At 31.7% G+C, this 19,498-nt stretch overlaps 1 protein-coding gene and 1 long non-coding RNA gene across 2 annotated transcripts in view; one reads left to right on the top strand and one right to left on the bottom strand.

Moving 5' to 3' along the window:
* The window catches only part of LOC135841514 (protein lozenge-like), an 80,869-nt gene that overhangs the window by 23,564 nt on the left and 37,807 nt on the right, over nt 1-19,498 (bottom strand). The window contains exons 2-3 of the mRNA XM_065358506.1: nt 12,860-12,973; nt 7,688-7,864 (exon numbers count right to left, since the gene is read on the bottom strand). Of these exons, the coding sequence (XP_065214578.1) occupies nt 7,688-7,864; nt 12,860-12,973 (291 nt within the window). The remainder of the gene's footprint in view (nt 1-7,687; nt 7,865-12,859; nt 12,974-19,498) is intronic.
* LOC135841515 (uncharacterized) lies at nt 17,378-18,067 on the top strand. The gene is made up of 3 exons (XR_010557932.1): nt 17,378-17,617; nt 17,789-17,862; nt 17,945-18,067. It is a non-coding gene; the product is annotated as an uncharacterized LOC135841515 (long non-coding RNA).

The following is a 19,498-nucleotide window of genomic DNA, read 5'->3' as shown; positions in this document are numbered from 1 at the left end:
ACACTTTTTTTTTAAATTAAAAAAATACAAAAGATGAGAATTGAACTAAATTGTGAATTGTGACACACAAGCACTAGTTATTTTGACAGATGGTATTAGTTTGTGACGCTCACTTTTTTCAACAAAATACCTAACTATCTATTGAATTGAAAATTGAATACCTATCATAGTATGTTCTCTTAATTTGAATGGAAGTTGATATTTTTTTATGGGAAATATTTAATCGAACGACAAAAAAGGTGGTTTGAACGACAGGCATGTCTTACGACAATAAGAGGGGTATTAACGACAAATTAGGTACTGAAAACAGAAGTTTTTAAACGACTAAACAGGTCGTCATCACGACTATTTTTGTTTATGAATCACGACTACTTCTCCCGACAGATATGAGTGTTAGAACGACAAAGTATGATTTTCAGCGACAACTACATCTGTACTTGGGTATAGTGTTTGAACTGCACATAATTGGTACAATGGAATATGATAAAGTTGTAATTCAAAACTGTCTACATTTTGCCACTTCTCCAGATGTGTCTTCAAAGGAGTGGATCTCTGGGTATCAATGGACTGCTCAAAACAAAAATGTGATTCAAATGCCAGGCGATTCCGGCACTGCTTCCTTTTTTTTCGCCACCTTCAGCACAGCCAAACACTCAATTACTCCCAAATTGATCGAAACCTTCAAATCTGCAGACCAACATTGGAAAACTTTTGACGAATTCCTCAAACTCACGCATGGAAGTTGGAAAATCAGCATTGTATCAAACAATTTGGAATTATCAACTTGCTCATGCCCTTATTTCATGAAAGAACAACATGTAAACATGTACTTGGAATGCAAAGTTGTCAGAAATGGGTTCGCCCCCCCCCAGGCGAAATCCATCCCTTTCGGCCAAAAACGCAAGCATGGGAGGCCAGCTAAATCCAAAAGGGCACTATCGCTGTAATGAAATTTTTCTATCAATTTGCAAATGTTTAGTCTGTGTAGTCTCTTTTTAATTGTATAAATTGCCGTTTTTTAATCATAAAATTAGTCGTTCCTAGATACTATTGTGTCGTGAATTTTGCTTATCCGGTTGTCGTGTAAAATAATTATTTGTCGTTAAATGCATTTTTTTACTGTGCAATATAAAATGTCTGTCGTTGAAGTAATTTTTTTGTCGTGTTTTTTGTGGGCCGTGGTATTTATTTTTTCTGTCGCTTAAACCCCTTATTTTTGTCGTGCATTTCCCCTTTTTTGTCGTAACGATAAATCATACCCTTTTTTTATCATCTAATTACAAAAATAGTCCTCAGAGGCAAGTATATACCCACCAGATTTGATGTACCTATATAATTAGCATAAATTTAGTAAATGGATAGTGTATGATTGATTTTAATTGAGTCAAAACGTTGGCTACACTATTCTTTCAAGTACCTATGAGTCAATATCCAAACTCACTTAAGAAGTACTATTCAAAATCAAAATAACATACCTGATAAGGTCTAAATGTAACATGATACAAAATTACAAAATCATAATTTTCTTATCTTACAATGATTTCGAACTCACTCAGGGCACAAAAAAGGTGTAGAACTATCAATGAATGATTAAAATGAATAATCTCACGTTTATTTATAAATTAAATATAAAAAATTTAAAATGTATTTTTTAAATTTAATTTAATTCATCAATACCTAGTTATCATCTAATTACAAAAATAGTCCTCAGAGGCAAGTATATACCCACCAGATTTGATGTACCTATATAATTAGCATAAATTTAGTAAATGGATAGTGTATGATTGATTTTAATTGAGTCAAAACGTTGGCTACACTATTCTTTCAAGTACCTATGAGTCAATATCCAAACTCACTTAAGAAGTACTATTCAAAATCAAAATAACATACCTGATAAGGTCTAAATGTAACATGATACAAAATTACAAAATCATAATTTTCTTATCTTACAATGATTTCGAACTCACTCAGGGCACAAAAAAGGTGTAGAACTATCAATGAATGATTAAAATGAATAATCTCACGTTTATTTATAAATTAAATATAAAAAATTTAAAATGTATTTTTTAAATTTAATTTAATTCATCAATACCTAGTTTGGAATTGGAAATTTTTTAGTTGTATTAGTGTTGATCTGTTGATGATTGATGAATGACATTTTCAATTTGACATTGAAAAATTAAGATGAAATATTTAAAAAAAATTTAATTGGTATAAATTGGGGAATGAATATCTTTTCACTTTCAGTTTTCATTTTCAAATGATTGTTTCTTGTTTTGTTTCTATTTCTAAAATAAATTTCTATTTTCTAATTGAGGAGCTCATTGCAAAAATTTAAAATAGCCTTTGTCCAAAATGAAAAATGAAAATAAATAAAAAACAAACAAGACAAAACCCACTGTAATGATGAATTGGTATAGTGTATTCAAAGTGATTTTTTTATCAACTTGAGTAATTCCTGTTACTCTCAGAAAAATTTTTAGATGGCTATTGGCTAATTTTTTTTCAAAGTGACAAGGGCTATTTATTTTTTGCAATAAGCTGTTGAAGTGTTGAGCTCCTCAATTCAATAAAATGTATAATTAAATGAAAACTTGAAAACGTTGCACGAAATTACGTGGTGGTGGTGGTGGTAATTAAAAAACCGGTTCATTTTCTGCATTTTGATTTTACTGATAAAAATCACGTGATGACGTGAGTAAACAGGAGTAAACAAACTTTTTGCTGTGACGTCACGAAAATTCTCCCTATCCTTTTCATTAACCAATCAAAAACGAGAACAATAATGGTTGATTGATGTTTGTTGATGTTGTAATAAAGTCGTGATAACAACACTTCTTTTTCGCGAATTTATTGTCGTTACTGTACTTATATATTTTATGCATTTATAATTTCGTTCAATATTGTGATTTTAGAATTCATCGATGAACTGAATTATTGAATCTGCGGACCACCAACTGCGAGATGAACGTTGTGTTTTAGCCGATGCCGAAGTTCGGTAGCGTTCAATAATTGCTCCGGTGTAATGAAAGAATAATAATCTAATCGAAACCTCACACAAAGTCAGGAAGTTGTGATACGATAAATGCAGTATTAAGATGGTACGTTATTTGTAGATATCTTATACTCGTATACCTATATGATTTGTTGTAATACTTAATTCACCAGGTAGGTTATTGAAAATTCATCCGCCGAGCTCTCGAGAGTCGTCTGAAACACGAAACTAGTTTTCGGCACGTACCGAGTCAACGATAGGGTTGTAATGACGAACCTGGAAACACTAAACAGTAGCGCGGCGTTGAGGAAAACTATCGTATCGTTCTGAGAAATCAAAATCATTTCCTTATTACACCGACAGTAGAAATAAGCCGACTGGAACCTAATTATCCTGGTAAATCATCCAATCCAATGTGAAAAGAAGCTCGAGAAATATTCGATTGAAAAAAAAATTTCGTCTACGTGTATCGCACAGTATAGATAAGTTACCTACAATGCTATATTATCATCTTGGAGGAGAACTATGATTTACCAAGTTAGATTCTAGTTTCAAAATTAAATTCTTCGACATTACGTATACGAAAGACGAAAGTGTATGTGGGTGTTTTTAAAGGCTTCGTAAACCTTTCCACAAATGTTTTACTTTTCAGAACTTGGGTACTCATTTATACGGTGATTTTACACAGTACTCGATCGTCCCACGTTATCGCTAAATGAATACAATTTAAGTTAGGTCTACTCTATGGTATATAATGTAAGCTTATAGTTTTGCAAATGTGTCAGAAATCGCATATGGGGTATCATATTTCCTGACTATTGCGTTTGACACTGAAATTAATTACTTTATCAACGAAAATGTCTGCTTCAACTTCAGACATATTAACAAGTATACCCTGCTAAACCTCTGCACATAATTTCATACATAATTTTGTTTTGTTTTCAACGTCACCGTGATGAAGTTATGATTAAAAATTGCGCCAATGAGAAACTCGTCGTGTCGAAATTCTTCTCGTACGAGTGTAGATAGATATGTGTATGTGTGCAATTTGCAGATGATATTTGTTTTTTTTTTTAAATTCGTGCGTATTTTAATGTTTGGTATTTTTTAGTTAGACAGTCGAGCTTGTTTGAAAATTGTACACGTATTTTACTTATACTAACTAAGATGATTTTGCGTGAATTTTTTCCATAGATCGAGATGTTCAACGTTCACGAAGAAGAAATCCAAACTGAAGTAGATGGAAATGAACGAATGAATAAAAATATCGAAGCTAGTATCTCAGATTTCGTTCAAGTAATAATATTTTTCGAGTACATATTATGTATTATGATTTTAGTTTTATGCAAACGCTCTTTAAATAGGTATCCAAGTTTGAGAAAAAATTTCTAAGAATTTGCTTAATTAACTTCATTCGTATAGATATGCAGTTTTTCGTACGAATCCAGGGTTTTCCCGACTATATTAGTCATCGAACCTTTAAAGTTGAGTCGAACCGGAAATGATTTTAAATAATTTAGATAAAAGATAATGTATTTGAGAAAAAAAAATTTATTGACTTTATCAATTTTGAATTTTAACAGGAGTTCCCAAAATGTGGAATTAATTTTTTATTTCTACAGAATATAATTATTTTGTCTATGATTTCATTTCATGCATTATCGTTACCTACTCCTCAACGATTCCAATCAAACATCGTTAGGGGTTCTTAAAATATGCTACTGAAGTTTCTGTCTATGAAGATGAACGATGTGGCTAAAAAATTCTGAGCAGGTGTTGCATTTTGTATTTCGACTTGACTTGACTTGTTCGAAGGCTGCAGCATTAATTTTCATGAGAAAAATTCTATAAAATGTGTTCCAAATGTGAAGTGCTTCCCATTTTTTTTTTTTTTTTTTTTTTTTTTTTTTGTTTCGATTTGATTTTTTATGATCAGAAATTTTATTTTATTGAATTTTTAGTCCATAAAGTTATGGAGCTTTTACTTACAAGGGAACCTTTATTACCCTTCAACTCCAATTCAGCTGAAAGGTTCATTGAAAAAACATATCAGCCAGATATCATAGAATCAAATTTTGAGCTGCCGCATTGGTTTTTCGGTTTTTGGCGAATTTTTGAAAATGGCGAAAATACTCTATTGGCATATAGTAATTTTCTACAAAAAGAGTAATAATGTTGAGATGAAAATGTGAAAAAATTGACTTTTCACCAGCAAATTTCGAATTGCTCTAAAGATCATTTGAAAATCGCGAGTTTTTTTGTCACACTGAAGGTCTAAAATTTAAAAAAAATCAAAAATCCTCATTTTTGTAACCAATTACTTGACACTTTTTCTACCCTTCAAGACAACCCCTACCCCCTTCCCCTTCAGATCGATTAGCACCATTTTTGAGCCAACCTGGAGTCTCCAGCAAAGGTTGGCTTTTCGAGTGAGGAATAAGTTTTAAGTAATTTTTTCAGAAATTACAATTTTTTTAAAATTGTGATCAGCTGTCAGGAAAAAACCAGGTTAAGATTCAAAAAATCGATTTGTGTTTTTTTTATGGATATTGGTAGTACTCAGTGTGCAGAATCCGCCTGTGGTGGTTAAAACGTTCGCGAACGATTCTTTTGACCCTAAATTTAAGATTAAAAAAGTAGAGCAACTACAAAAAAAGTTTGAACATTTTTTTTTATGATTTTCTTGAAAAGTATGTTCTGGGGAGTCAATATGCAAATTTTTGGGGCAATCGGCCCACATTTGGAGGATTAGTGCCATTTTATTGAAATTTGAATGAGGCTTAATAAGCTGGAAAAATCAACTCTTTTCACCTTGAACAAGTTTTTTGAAAAAAATTGAAAAACTCGATAAATAACTTAATTTTATATTAATAATTCATTCTTAGTAGTTTTCGCGAAATTTTTGGTACGAAATTTAAAAAAAAAACGAAAAATCGATTCTTAGGAAAATTTCGATTATCGGCCTTTGGCAACCCTGATTTTGAAAAAAAAGTCAGGTCATGTTGGCACCCCTGGTGGCCAAAAGTGGTACAAATTTCACCGACCTCCGACTCGGGTTTCTCGTGACAGATCACAATTTTAGATTTTCAATTGTAAAAAAAAAAAAATACATTTTTAGAACCTGTTTCCTCAAATTTGCGGTCCACCATCTCTAATCGATTTGGAATGTCGAACTTTTGGCAAGAATTAAATTTTCAGCTGTAGAAGTCAAATTACAACCAATTTGAAATTGCTGGAGGAAAGTCAAACTTTTGCTTAAGGGTCAAGATTGGCTCAAAAATGGTGGCAAGCGATTCTAAGAGTCGATTTTAAGGAACAGAAAAAGTTATGAATAATTTTATAAGGAAATGACGATTTTTTTTTTTTTAATTTTGAGATTTTCAACTAGTAATAAAAATACGCTAACTTTGCAACCCATTCATTTAGATTTGCAATTCACCTATTCTAACCGATTCAGAAGGTTGAACTCAAGACAGGATTAAATTTTTAGCTGCCGAAGTTAATTACAACCCCATCTGGAGCATCTGGAAATTGCTGGAGAAAAGTCAACATTGTCACTGGAGGCTCCAAAATAGTTCGAAAATGGTGGCAATCGTTATGGGCGGGGAAGGGGTCAAATTTGTTGATAAATTTCAATTATGACTTGAGTATTTGCATAGATATAAATTTACATTTTGTATTTATTATTTTATTTTCAGGGTTTCTCAACATTTGAACAACGAAGTGTAATCCAAAAAAAATGAACGATCCTAAACTAACATCATAGGTATCTCGTGAGTCGTGAGTATAACTTCTAATATTTTTTCTCTTTTTCCCTTCTCAGAAGGATAAATTACGAATAGCATTTTTTTCCAGGAGTTCTCAACATCACGATTCGAGATGAAGTTTCATTATGGTTCACCTGTTCAACAACACGTAGACGTAGTTTCAGGTAATTTTACACGTTTATATACGTAGTAGTCGGTATTCATGGGTGTATATTGTATTCTGCGAATAAGTTGGAATCTCGTCGCCCTTTTAATATACTTTCATTGCGAAATTACACGGAACCACAGGTTACTCAGCAGCGCGACACGATATTCAATGAGACTACTCTTTGTATTTGACTTTGATAACGTAAACTACTACCCGAAAACTAATTTCGCCGCTATTTTCGTCTGAAATACAAAACCGCACTGCACACGATAACACGTAACACCTCCATATCCACCCTGTCTTTCTTGAGAATGTCATTTCGTCGTTACGACGTTTTGTCGTATGTATATTTCGCGAAGTGAGCGAAAATTCGCCTGTTTCTGAACAAAATTATATTTACACAAACGTAAGCTGCGTTCAGTTTGGTAGCTGGTGCTGTTGTTGCGAACAAATCGCGTATAAACCTTCACTCTTTGGAGTTAGACAACGAAACTTTTAGAAGCTAACAGTTTAATAACCACAAATACTAACCGTATACTTTGATATTATGTTAAAATATACGTACCTATATTAAAAATTTAACTGTACCGGTACCTAGCTTAGCTTTTGCGTTCGTAGTAAGCGAAAAATTCAAAATTGCCATTGCTATAGTGAGGCACCTTCTCACTATGTAATAATTTGTAGTAATCGCGAGAAGACTATGAAATCATTCGCGAATTTGGAAGCGAGTAAAAAGCGTGTAGCTGTATGTATTTTTAAAGCGTATAAATTATTTACCTTGAGGTATTTGCTGACTTTGGTTCATTGGTTTAATATTATTCGTAACGGCGGAATTTGCACAGGGCTCCGATTTGATTTTTTTGTACGGCTCCAGGTCCCTTAAATGCGTCGTGAATGGCGTATCGACGAATGGACGTTGTCCTATACCCAACACTCGGTATTGGTGAGCTTGCCCTATAAAATTAAATACCAAGAGTTCAGTTTTGATGTTAGGTTTTATTTTTTCGAGTCGTCAAAATTTAAATCGAAGGAAATTGGCTTTTAAAATGGGGGACTTGCATATCATGATGGTTGATTGATGGATTTCGTCGACCAAACTGTCGTCAGAAATATAATTTGTTAAATTTTTCTATCGAAAAAATAATTATAAAATTTTTAAAAATATGCAAAACATGTTTAAATACGATATTCAGCTTGTATGTATTACACAATTTAACGTAAGAAATTTAAAAATCTACTTTCTTGGCAAATGGTGCAATGTGATTCGTTGTCTACTGACAGCCAAAATAAACAAGTATTCGGTTCAAGTATATACCTAATCTCAGCATGTAAATGACACACCATATTGAGATACAAATTAACAAATTTTTGTATTTTTCTCGTTTAGCCTTGAAATTGAAACGTCTTCTATCGGGCAAAATTGTGCCTTGAGCGTTGTTAAAAATCTCTCTACTGATAAATTCTCCCCTCGTCCATTGAAAAAAATCTGCAATGTTACATTAGCCTTAAAAAATGTGCAATGTTATTGGAAAAACATTTTGTTCTTGACAAATGATGATAATGAGTGTTTTTGTGAATTGGTTGTGCAAAAAGGAGAGGCAATTGAGGAAGAAGTTGGGGTACTTTTGTATTGATGTTTCGAATAAATAATTATAAGAAAAAAATTTCATAACAGAAATTCAATTTTTGAGATTTTATTACAATTTTTTCCTAGTTTTTTGAAGTTTGCCTTGAAATTTACATTTGAATGCACTGATCACGTAACTCAAAATGTCAGGAATTAATCTTTTTTTTGAAATTTTTGGAGTTTGATATTGTGTATAGTATAGATATAAGATAATAATGATAAAGAATTCATTACAATTTTTTTCAAGTTTTTAACCAAGAACTTGACTTGATGTTTTCTAAGCAGGAACGAATAGAACTAAGGAGGTAAGGAGGTTAGGAGATTTTCCTGTAGATCCCTGAAGTTGAGCACCCTACGTCCACAGATGTGTTTTTTTGATTGTTGTTTGTATTTTTTAATGATGGTGAGGGGGGCAGGGATGCAAATTCATGAGAACCGTAGAATGTCTCGGAGTTTTAGAGTGCTTAGCTGTCGAGTTCTGTTTACTTATAATAATTTATCGATGTGCGAGGTGCTTTCAGAGCTCAAATCCCTGGAACTTCTTGGAAACTTGTCAAAATGTCCACCTCATGTTATTTTTTTCTATCACTCTCCCCCCTCCCTCCCATGGAATGATAAAGTCTTTTTTGAATTAAAAATTTGACAATACTAGTTTTTTTCAGTAGGTATATTTTTGAAAAAAAAAAATAAATAACATAAAATACCATTTATGAATTTAATTTTGAAATTTTCAGAACCCAACTTTTCTGACAACAATTTTCAGGGAACGTCTCATTCTTCGTCAAACTTGCCAAAAATCATTGTTTCTTGCCAAAAATTGCTAAAAATTCTCGCATGTTTGCAAAAGGTACGAAATGTCTCACTTTTCTTCTAAAAAAATTGACCAAGAAATCTTTGTTGCCAAAAATGACCGAAAATCGTTGTCTTCTTGTTATAATTATTGTCGAAGTCTCGCTCTTTTTCCAAAATTTTCCTAGGAAAAGTCATTTTTTTTAATCAAAAAGTTGAAAAAAAGTATCACTACTCTGCCAAGAATTTCCAAAAAATCTTGCTTTTCACCAAAAATTGACCAAAAATTGTCGCTTTTTACTAAAATTCTAAGAAAATTGCTGCCTTACTTACTAGAAAGTGTCCAAAAATTGTCAAAAAATCTTACTTTTTTGCTTTTGCTAAATATTTGCTCAAGTTACTTTTAAAAAGTAAATTTTTATCCAAAAATTGCTCAAGTTTCATTTTATTGCTAAAAACAGCCAAAAAAAAAGCTCTACCATTTGTTGAAATCATCAAAAACTCGCTTTTTCGACAGAAATTGACAAAAATTCTCACGTTAATGTCGAAAATTTCCAAAATTGCTTGCTTTATATCAAAAAGTTGCATATTGCATAATAGTCTCTTTTTCCTCACAAGAATTTCGAAAATGTAGGTATCATTTTTGTGCCAGTAAATGCCAAAAAGTCCCACTTTTGGCAAAAATTATCAAAGCCTCAATCGAGTTTCATTATTATTTGATTTTATTTATCTATTTTTTGACGTAAATATGTTTTTTCTTGGGGGGGGGGGGGCTTTCCAAAATATGTCAGACTTTTGAAACTTTGTAAAAAAAAATGATAGATTTTTTTGAAAATTCAGGGAAAATGCTCTAATTTTTTGACTTTTGAAAACATGAAAAAAAATCAGTCGACTTTTTGACTGAAATGTCAACGTTTTGAAACTAACTTTTTGAAATAAAGTCAGGCTTTTGAAACTTTGAAAGAAAATCGATCAATTTTTTTGAAAACTTGGGAAAAAATTCATTGATTTTCTGACTTTTGAAAACTTGAGAAAAAATCAGCTATTTTTCTGATTGAAACTTTCCTTTCAGGGGAAACTTTATCCCCAATTTTATTTTTTGACATTTTTGCTTGAAATGTTCTGGTTTTTTTTTTTCAAAGTATACGTTTAAATGTTTTGCTCTCGTCTTGTAACTTTTTTGGCTAATTTTTGGTTACATTTTTGAATGTTTTTGGTTCATGCTTAAGTTACATTTCTTTGAAAAAAATTGAGTAACACCTCCAATTTTTTTCTCGAACATTTCCATTTTTTTCATGATATTTTTTTGGTGTGTGTGTGTGGGGGGGGGGGGTTAAGGAAGGAGAGGGAATATTTCTAGAATGTAAAATCAGTAATTGATGAAGAAACACGATGAAACATTGCCGGAATAGGTACTTCAAATTTTTGTGTAATTTAATTGCTTTGTATTTTAGGCCTATGTACAAATAATTTTGTTGCAATTTTATCAATTTTTCAATTTTTACAAGGTTTTGATCAACTTTTTCCCATTACAATAATTTTGACTGCTTTTTACACAGTTTTTTTCTTTGGGGTGGGGGGTGTTTATAATTACTACATTATTACACCCTACGTGAGAAGGTTTATATTGAGTTTGCTAGGTTGTGTTTTTTAATTAGAGTAATAAATTTTTCTATTTTGGGAATGAAGGGAGAGTTTTCATCTATTTGAAGAGATGATCGATTTTGATGTAAATGGGGCAATATAATACTTAGTAGGTGTTCAACAGATATGGGTTCAAATGAGCAAAATTGACATGAAGGCTACTTTTTTTGGCTATCATGGCTTTTTTCCATCTAGAATCCTCCCTCAAAGCCCCTAAATCATGTCCATTCTAATACCCCCCCTCAAATATTGGTTGCTCCATAACTTCAAGTCAAAATAAAAATAGGCTACTGGTGATAAATATTACGTACGTTACGATTCATGAGAGAATTCGTAATATTATACTGGTATCTTACAGGAATTAGATTATCTATTGGTCAAATTTAACTCAATTTTTATAAATATTAAACCTAATCATATCGTAATTCGTAATCAGAGGGAAAGGCAGGGACGATAGTCGATAATATAATAATATTATTAGTTATCAAATATGTAGAAGTCATTAGCAAAACAGGAAAGATGTGCCGTGAGAATACGAGCACCGTTTCTCGTCGATCCCTTCACACACATCCGTGGGATAGTTGACATCCATTTCTCGCTGGTATCTCACTAAGATAAAATTTCGTTTATCAATTTCGTAAATTTTCAAGTGCGGTGGCGAGCTTATTACATAATGAGTAATAATTTTCGTGCACGTATGAATTGTACAGTGTAGGTATCCTCTTTACATGAGCATAATACTTAATAGCACATGGAACGTGTCTATATGCTATGGTATCTCTAAATACCCGATGTGCAGCTTTCAATCGCGTTCTAAACCATTTGCCAATCGAACCGATAGTAATTAAATTATAGTAAAAATGTTATCTATACTATATTCGTGCGTCTTGGTCTTTATATTTTTTATAATATAGGAAACGATATAATATACTTATAGAGAGGAGAGTATAGGAAAAAAAAGAGATCGACCAGCTTACCCGGAGAGGGTTTCGAGTGGGTAAAAAAAATTTGGTAGAATCGAACCTCTATAATAATGAATATACGAACGCGCCTTGTCAAAATTGACGAGTAATGAATAGAATTCGGACAATAGGCCGGATTAAAAACGCGGTATTATTGTCGTAGGAAAAACAGGTGGCAAACATGAATTTTATAGTTTGGGTTTAATATCGCGTGCCTGAGTGCTCGTATAATAATTGTAATTACGAAATTTCTGTAATTAGTGTAATATCGTTCACTGTGTATACTTTTTTTTCTCCTCCTTTTGCTCTTTCGAGTGTCGGAGAGAAAGAGAAAGATAGACTGTTTCGTGTCAAAATGTGAAACGTGTAAACGACAGAAGTGCCGCCGCTTTTAACTCTCTTCGCTATATTGAACGCAGCGTATGGTAGCGCTGCGAGAATAGGTATAAGGGAAGGGCAGACCCCGACGTGTGTAAATCACGATGCTAATAACCGAATGTGGTGTAGTTAAAAAGGGGCAATGGTGGGCCCGAATCAAAAGTCAAACTGACCAGTTACTAGAATATAGGGATTAGTATCGGTTTAGGGTGAGTTAGGGCTTCCGTGACGTGATAACGATAAGATGTTATCGTTTAGAAGCGTAACATTGATAGGTTTAGGTACTCGTAGACGTGTAGGCTACTTACGAGTATCTGTGTTTCAGGAGTTGGAGATTTGGGTAGGATGTTGGATGATTTTTTTGGTTCGTGTGAATAATTTACAAGTCGAGTTTATCGATAGGTTTTTCGTCGAGTTCTGGGAGAATATGGAGGACAGGTGATTTGGGAAATTTGTTTTTTTTTTTTTTGAATGGATATATTTTTTTTATTGGCTGAGAATTTCATCGAATAGATAGATTGATGTACTATGAAATTTGTAAAAACTCACGTGTTTTTGATCTCGGCTCTCTCGGACCATCGACGGTGACTTTAATGGCTTTCATATAAGTTGCTATTTGAGGTGGATTGCTGCTTATTATTATCGTTAAATTGAAACTTTTTCCTGCAAAAAAAAGCAAATGAAAAAAAAAAACATTATGAGTTAGCATAAAATTATAAAATTGGTGAAAATACCGACTATCTTATGACTATTGGTAGTTGGATTATGAACGGAGTAATAGTTATTCGAAAATTGTCCGATTTTAAAAAATGAAAGTATTCCATTTTAAAGGAATTGCTGAAAAATGATATGGACTACGGAGATGATTTTTAATTTTTGAATCGTTTTTACGTAAAAATGTTCAAAAACTGAGCAATGATGTTAATGTATGAAATGGAATCATCTCATCTCGTCATCGAACAATCCTCAAATACATAAATTCCATTTTATCGAATTGTGCCCTTTTCTCGTCTTCTCCTCTTGTTTGATCAATATTTTGAGTACTTTTGTAAGGTGATAACAATTCTCACCCTGATTTTTGAAAAAATTCAAAATAGACTTTAAAATTGGAAGCATTATTGACTTTTCTAATTTTTTTTACATTTTTGAAAAATCACCAAAAAAAATGTTTCATAGAATGGGGAGGGGAGGAGGAATAATGGGCGATTTTTCATCATTTTTTTATCATTTTTGAATTGCAATTGATGTGAAACCAACCTAGAAAAATAGTGTAAAAAAATTTCAGATCATCTCAAAACAATTTTCAGCGAATTCTTTGGAAATGATGCCTGAAAAATTGAGGTTTGTAATTGAAGAGCTCTATTCCAAAGTGGGTTAAGTCAATTTCCCCCCCCCAAAAAAATGCATTTAAAATTTTTGATACTAAAATTCGTTCTGTTTCCAAAGTTTGGTGCACCTTTCCTTTCTTTGGACATAGAACAAAAGCTTGTAGAAAAATTTACTTTGAAAAATCGATGACTTGACCCATTTTTGAAGTAAAAATCTCCGTAAAACAGGTTTTTTTTTTAAATGACTCAACCCACTTTGGAATAGAGCTCTTCAAATTAATAATGCAACATTTTAGGGACTGAATTCAATTTTATTAATTTTTGAAAATTTCAGTTTGGCTTATGAATTTTGAGCCTATGAAAATCTGATCCAGTTTAAGTGCGGAAATCTCAATCCAATTTTCTACCTCCTGAACCTGTTGAAAGTGGATTTGAGCCACCTTGGAGTCTTCAGCAGATTTTTGAATTCCACATTTCTGGAAAAGTTTTATCAAAATGGCCCAAATAAAACTTAAGTTTGCTCTACCCCATTCAGATGTTCTCAGAATTGTACTGGGGACCCTTTTCAACAATAATTTAGGTAATATTTTCCATAATTCATGACTTCATTCTCCAATTAACTAATTTTTGAAAAAACAAGCAAAAAAGAAATACAGAGTGGATAAAACGTCAGTATTCCTATTTTCACATTTCAAAAAGTTTTAGTCTAAAAGAAAAATCAAAAGCTAAACATCCTAGAAAAAAACTAATGCCATTATGTCGATTGGAAATTTAGTTCTCTACAATTTTGGGGTCAAGTGTAATTTTTTTGAAATGAACTTTTGAAAAATTTGTAAACGAATTTCATAAAAATCGATTTGGAGGCGAAACTACGCGTCCTGCAAAAAAATTACATCTGACCAAAATTGAAATTTACAATCGACGTAATGTCATTAGTTTTTTTTCTAGGATGCTTAGTTTTTGATTTTTTTTACAAAAAACTAACACTTTTTGAAATGTGAAAATTGGAGTACAACTTTTTAGCCACTCTGTAGATTTTGAAAAATTGTATAATTTGAATCAATTGCAGTGAAAGTGAGAATGCTCTAAAGTTGCAGATTTTTTTTCCAAACACGAGTTTTTTTCACAATATAAGCTAAAAAATTCTCTTTTCTGGAGTCCTGCTGCCCTAGGAAGCTATCTACGTTTCCTGTATTAAGCAAATATTGAATTTAATTGTTCGTGTCTGACACTAGCAACGAGTATAAAAATTAAGGAAAGAATTGCCATATTTAAAAAAAAATGAATATCCTGAAAAATTAAATGTTGAACTTGGAAATGTCAGAGGTGGAAGGAGGAGAATGTTGAAGACATCGATGAATAAATGCATAAAAAATCCAAGTGTGAGAAAACATGATTTGAGGAGGAGAGAAAATAGTAAGAATAGGAAGACTCAAAAATATGTAGGTGTTAAATAGATATATAGAGGCGTTGCCAATGATAGGAGGATAAGAATATTTCCCTAGTAGGTCAGGATGAATCTAACTCCCTAAGAGATGTAATATATCACCTTTTAAAATAGTACTTACCCGCTGCTAGCTCAGCTATTTCAACACCAATATGTATAAATTTAAACAGATTTAGTCGAGTTTACCTTGTATTAATTCGAACCGCACGCGAAATAAGAACACACGATAAACACGAAAAGTGTATTATAATTTTGGAATAAAATTACAACACGAAACTTAAGTCTAAAACATATAAAACTCTACGCGTATAACCAATATATATTCCACCAAATAGTGGCGTAAGTAGGATCGCTTTTACCCACCTACGTGTAACTATCAAATTGCCCGCGTTGGGTAGCGAATTTAGGACTTAAGTTTAAACGCGAATACTCTCCCTTAAACACGAACGTTAAGGCAGAGGACCTGGGACTCAAGCACAACTCTTACGTAGGAGTGAGTGGCCTTATTACTTTTCCGCGGTCAGACCTACCAGACGAAGCGCGAATCGACAAGTGAAGATCAATTCCATCTCAACTTGGCTTCTAGCCTCGAGTCGAGAAGGAATTGAGCTTTACGAACTTGTGAGCTTTTCACATCTGCCCTTAATGGAACGATGTGAAAACACCTCTTGGGTGGTTCCCACGTACTTAACACCTTACCTAAGTGCATCGAGTATATGCTTTCATCTACGTAAAGTACTGTAGAATCGAACTATTGATTGGATTCTCCAGTACTTCCTTTAGATGAAAGATTTATAATCCCACTGAGAGAGATACGATGAATATCCCTGTCTAGCCAGTGAAGGCATATTGTCCCCTTACATTTGCCCCTAACGTGGGTTTACTTCTAAAGTATCCCCTGAGGAAATGTAGAGGAAAGCACGGAAATTTTGAAAAAAGGTGACATTGTGCTTCACTGGATGTGACCCTATTGCCCCCCGTACTTTGCTTGAGTGATGCGGGGAATAGTAATCCCAAAATAAATTTTGAAACTCTTTGGTTTTTATTATAATTCCAAAAGTGAGGTGAATTTTGAGTGTGCTGGTGAGTTGACTCTTACTGATAAAGAGTAACTACAATTGACCATCAATATTTGACCGAAGTCAAGATATCAATAAATCAATCCAGAAGCTACCTTTGATCTGGTCACTCCGCAGCAGGGTCATGGCCGAAATGGTAAGTATTTAAGTACGATTTAATTTTTGAGGGGGAGGGTTAATCTAAAAGGTACCCTTCCTCAATTTTATGATTTCAGGAGAAGATGAAAAAAGCTCAAGAAGTTCGTGGTTGTTTGGCTTTGTTGTCTTTGGATAGTCTGACCAAGAATTTTTGAAGAAAAATTGCTGGTAAGGTTGGCTTGAGTATAGCTATTGTTTTTACTAAAAATTTTGAAAAAATGGATGATTTTGTATTGGAAAATCATTCATTGAATGATTTGGGTAGAGTTTTTATAGTTTAAAAAAAAAATTGAAAAAAGAAAAAGTTCAAAAAAAATTTTAAAAAAAAATTCTAAAGGAAAAATTTTATCAAAGTTTGATGTGATATTTGAGCATTTGAAATGTTCAAAACTGATCATTGATAAGAAAAAAAAGAGAAAAGAGAAAAAAAAAATTAAAAAATTTGAAAAAACTTTGAAGAAAGTGAGTTATTTTTGTATTAGAAAAATTGTCATTTCTTCAAAATCCAAAAAAGAATTGTTTTTTAGGGAAGTTTGAAAAATGAAAAAAAAAGGTTGAGGAAAAATGAATTGTTTTTCTATCAGAAAAAATGTTCATTTTTTCAAAAAAAAATTGAAATTTTGGAATTTTATTTTTATGATAGAGTGCTAAGTTTTTGGAAAAAATTGCGCTACCTTTCTGTTGTACACGGAGTTCGGTTGAAAGCGAAACTACTTACCACCACTATTCGATGAAACATAAAACAAATTAAAAAAAATTTTGAAAAAAAAAAAATTTAAAAAAGTTTAAAAGGAAAATAAATTTTTAAGAAAAATTATAAAAATAAATAGGAATGTACCTAAACAAACTTAATTCTAAGCAACGTTGTTTTTCTTCTTTTTTATTTGTTTAACGTTGTTTTATAGTTAATTAAGAATAAATTAATTTCTAGTCAGTCTTATTTCTCATAATTAATTTCAAGTTTTTTCTTCTTCTTTACAGGTGTATTTTGGTCAACGACGATGACAAGAGAATTACTTTGTTTATCAAAAACTAAAGATAAGTACAAAAACATATTTACATTTTTATCAAATAATGTAAAATTTAAGAGCATTTTTGTTTCTTAGGATTAATCAGTCTAATTTAAACACATGATCGATTTAAAATATCTGTACATTTTTTATTTCTAAAAAAAAATTTTAGAGTTATGAAATAAATTAAATAAAAAATGTTGTTTTTGTTTAGGACCAGTTCAGAGAAAGATGGGTGAAACTTAAAATAGGATTGAGCCAAAGTTGAACCAGTCTGTTGGGATATTTTTCGTATTTACAATAAGGTGAGTAAATCTAAAAATTTGGCTTATTTTTATAGCATTTTTACGATTACGTAGTTTAAATTAGTTGTATATAAAAAAAAAAAAAATAAGTAGGAAAAATGATAATTAAAATGATAATTTTAATTTTAATTTTAAAATTAGAAAATTCTAACCTAATTCTTTTTGTTCCAGTAAGAAGACAAAGAAGATTTCCTTAACTAATAATGCACAGATCCTTTTTCTTGGCTCATGGACTTCTTTTCCAGGTTGTATTTTCTTTTAGAAAATAATTTTAGATAGAAATTAAAAATAGAATTTGAGTAAACTTATGCCATTTTTGTTCCACAGGAAGACAAAGATAGCTAGATTTTTGAAAGGAATGTTATCCGTCTACGGTCTGAGTCAACATGGCCTTCTGTGCCCTGAATGTGATATCTTTGTTAAAAAATAAATAAAAAAAAATAAAAAAAAGAATTTTTAAAAAAAATAAAATTAAAATATTTGTAAATTTTTGGAAAAAACTTTTTGAATTTGAATTTTTTGATTCTGTAAACGTATTTTACGTTAATATAAGTTTGTAAAAAATAAAAAAAATAATTGTAAACATTCAAAAAATAAATTGAATTTATCTTAAGTTTGTAAAAAAAAAAATTTACATACATGTATTATTGTATCGTAGTTTTGGAGTACAAATTTTGTATGTTTGTAAAAAAAAATTTAAAAAAAAATATTTTGTGCTATTTTATAACCTAATTATACAAATGTATAGATAAATTAATGCGTAGAGTTTTTTGTAATGAAAAAAAAATATCAATAAATATTCAATAGATTACATCTTAACTTTATTTACATTTTTGGATGTTCATTTTTTCTGCTCTACGGGTCGTTTTAATGGTCGGATCGATGAATGGAAAATGGAATTTAGGTTGACACAGTTTTTTAGGTGGTTTTGGCGGTTACTAGGTTACTGGTGAAGGTCGTGAGCGTAACGGTACCGGTTGTGGGAAGGTGGATGTTGTCTTCCAGCTGGGTGGTCTTTTTTACGACGATTTTATTTTTTTATTTTTTGAAGACTACCTAAGCACTTTTAAAGCCAAAATTGTGCTTTTTAAACTGAGTCAAGAGGTAGAAAATTCGCGAATATTTCGAGTTTTTATTTAATTTAATTCAAACCATTTTCCATTAAAAAATCAGTCTGATTTTTCTAAAAAAAAATTTAGGGGGTAATTTTTTGTAATCAATCACTTTTTATACAATAAATAAAATTATTCAAAACTTCAGAAAATCTAAAAAACGAAAAAGTATAAGTTTTGACTTTTTCCTTTCTATTTCAGAGAGATTTTGTTCGAATAACAAAAAATAAACAAGAATGAAAGCTTTCGAAGCTGATTTGGAATTAAAAAAATAACAAAAATTGAAGGAAAAATAACGTGATTGATTTTTACATTTTTGAGAGGGTCAATTTTTACTCATATCGACATTTTTAGGGGTTTTTCTGATGACTTTTGGTACTTTCGTTCGAGTTTTAATTTTGATTTTTGTTTTTTAGTCGTATTTGTACCTAGGTAATTTTTGGATGGTATTTCTTCCAAAATTCGAGTTTTTTGAAAAAGTAGTTCAAATATTTGGGTATTTTTTACGCGATATAAAAAATTCAAAAAACTCTGTGCAATTTACCTTGAGTCGATAGAGCGTTGAAATATGAGCCATTAGCCCTCTTTTTTCTCCTCGTCACTAGAGATGACGATGGGCTCTTCAGTGAGCGACACGTTCGGTGTTTTTGGAGCCTGTTCAGACTCGTTTGTCGTCGCGCTAGTTTGGTGCTCCATTTCCTGGGTCCAACTCTGCGCATGCTGGTCAAATAATGTTTGCCAGTTCATCCCAAAGGTGAGGGGTGGTATC

The sequence above is a fragment of the Planococcus citri genome, chromosome 3 (genome assembly GCF_950023065.1).
Source record: "Planococcus citri chromosome 3, ihPlaCitr1.1, whole genome shotgun sequence".
Lineage (NCBI taxonomy): Eukaryota > Metazoa > Arthropoda > Insecta > Hemiptera > Pseudococcidae > Planococcus > Planococcus citri.
This window is presented reverse-complemented; position numbering and strand designations above follow the sequence as displayed.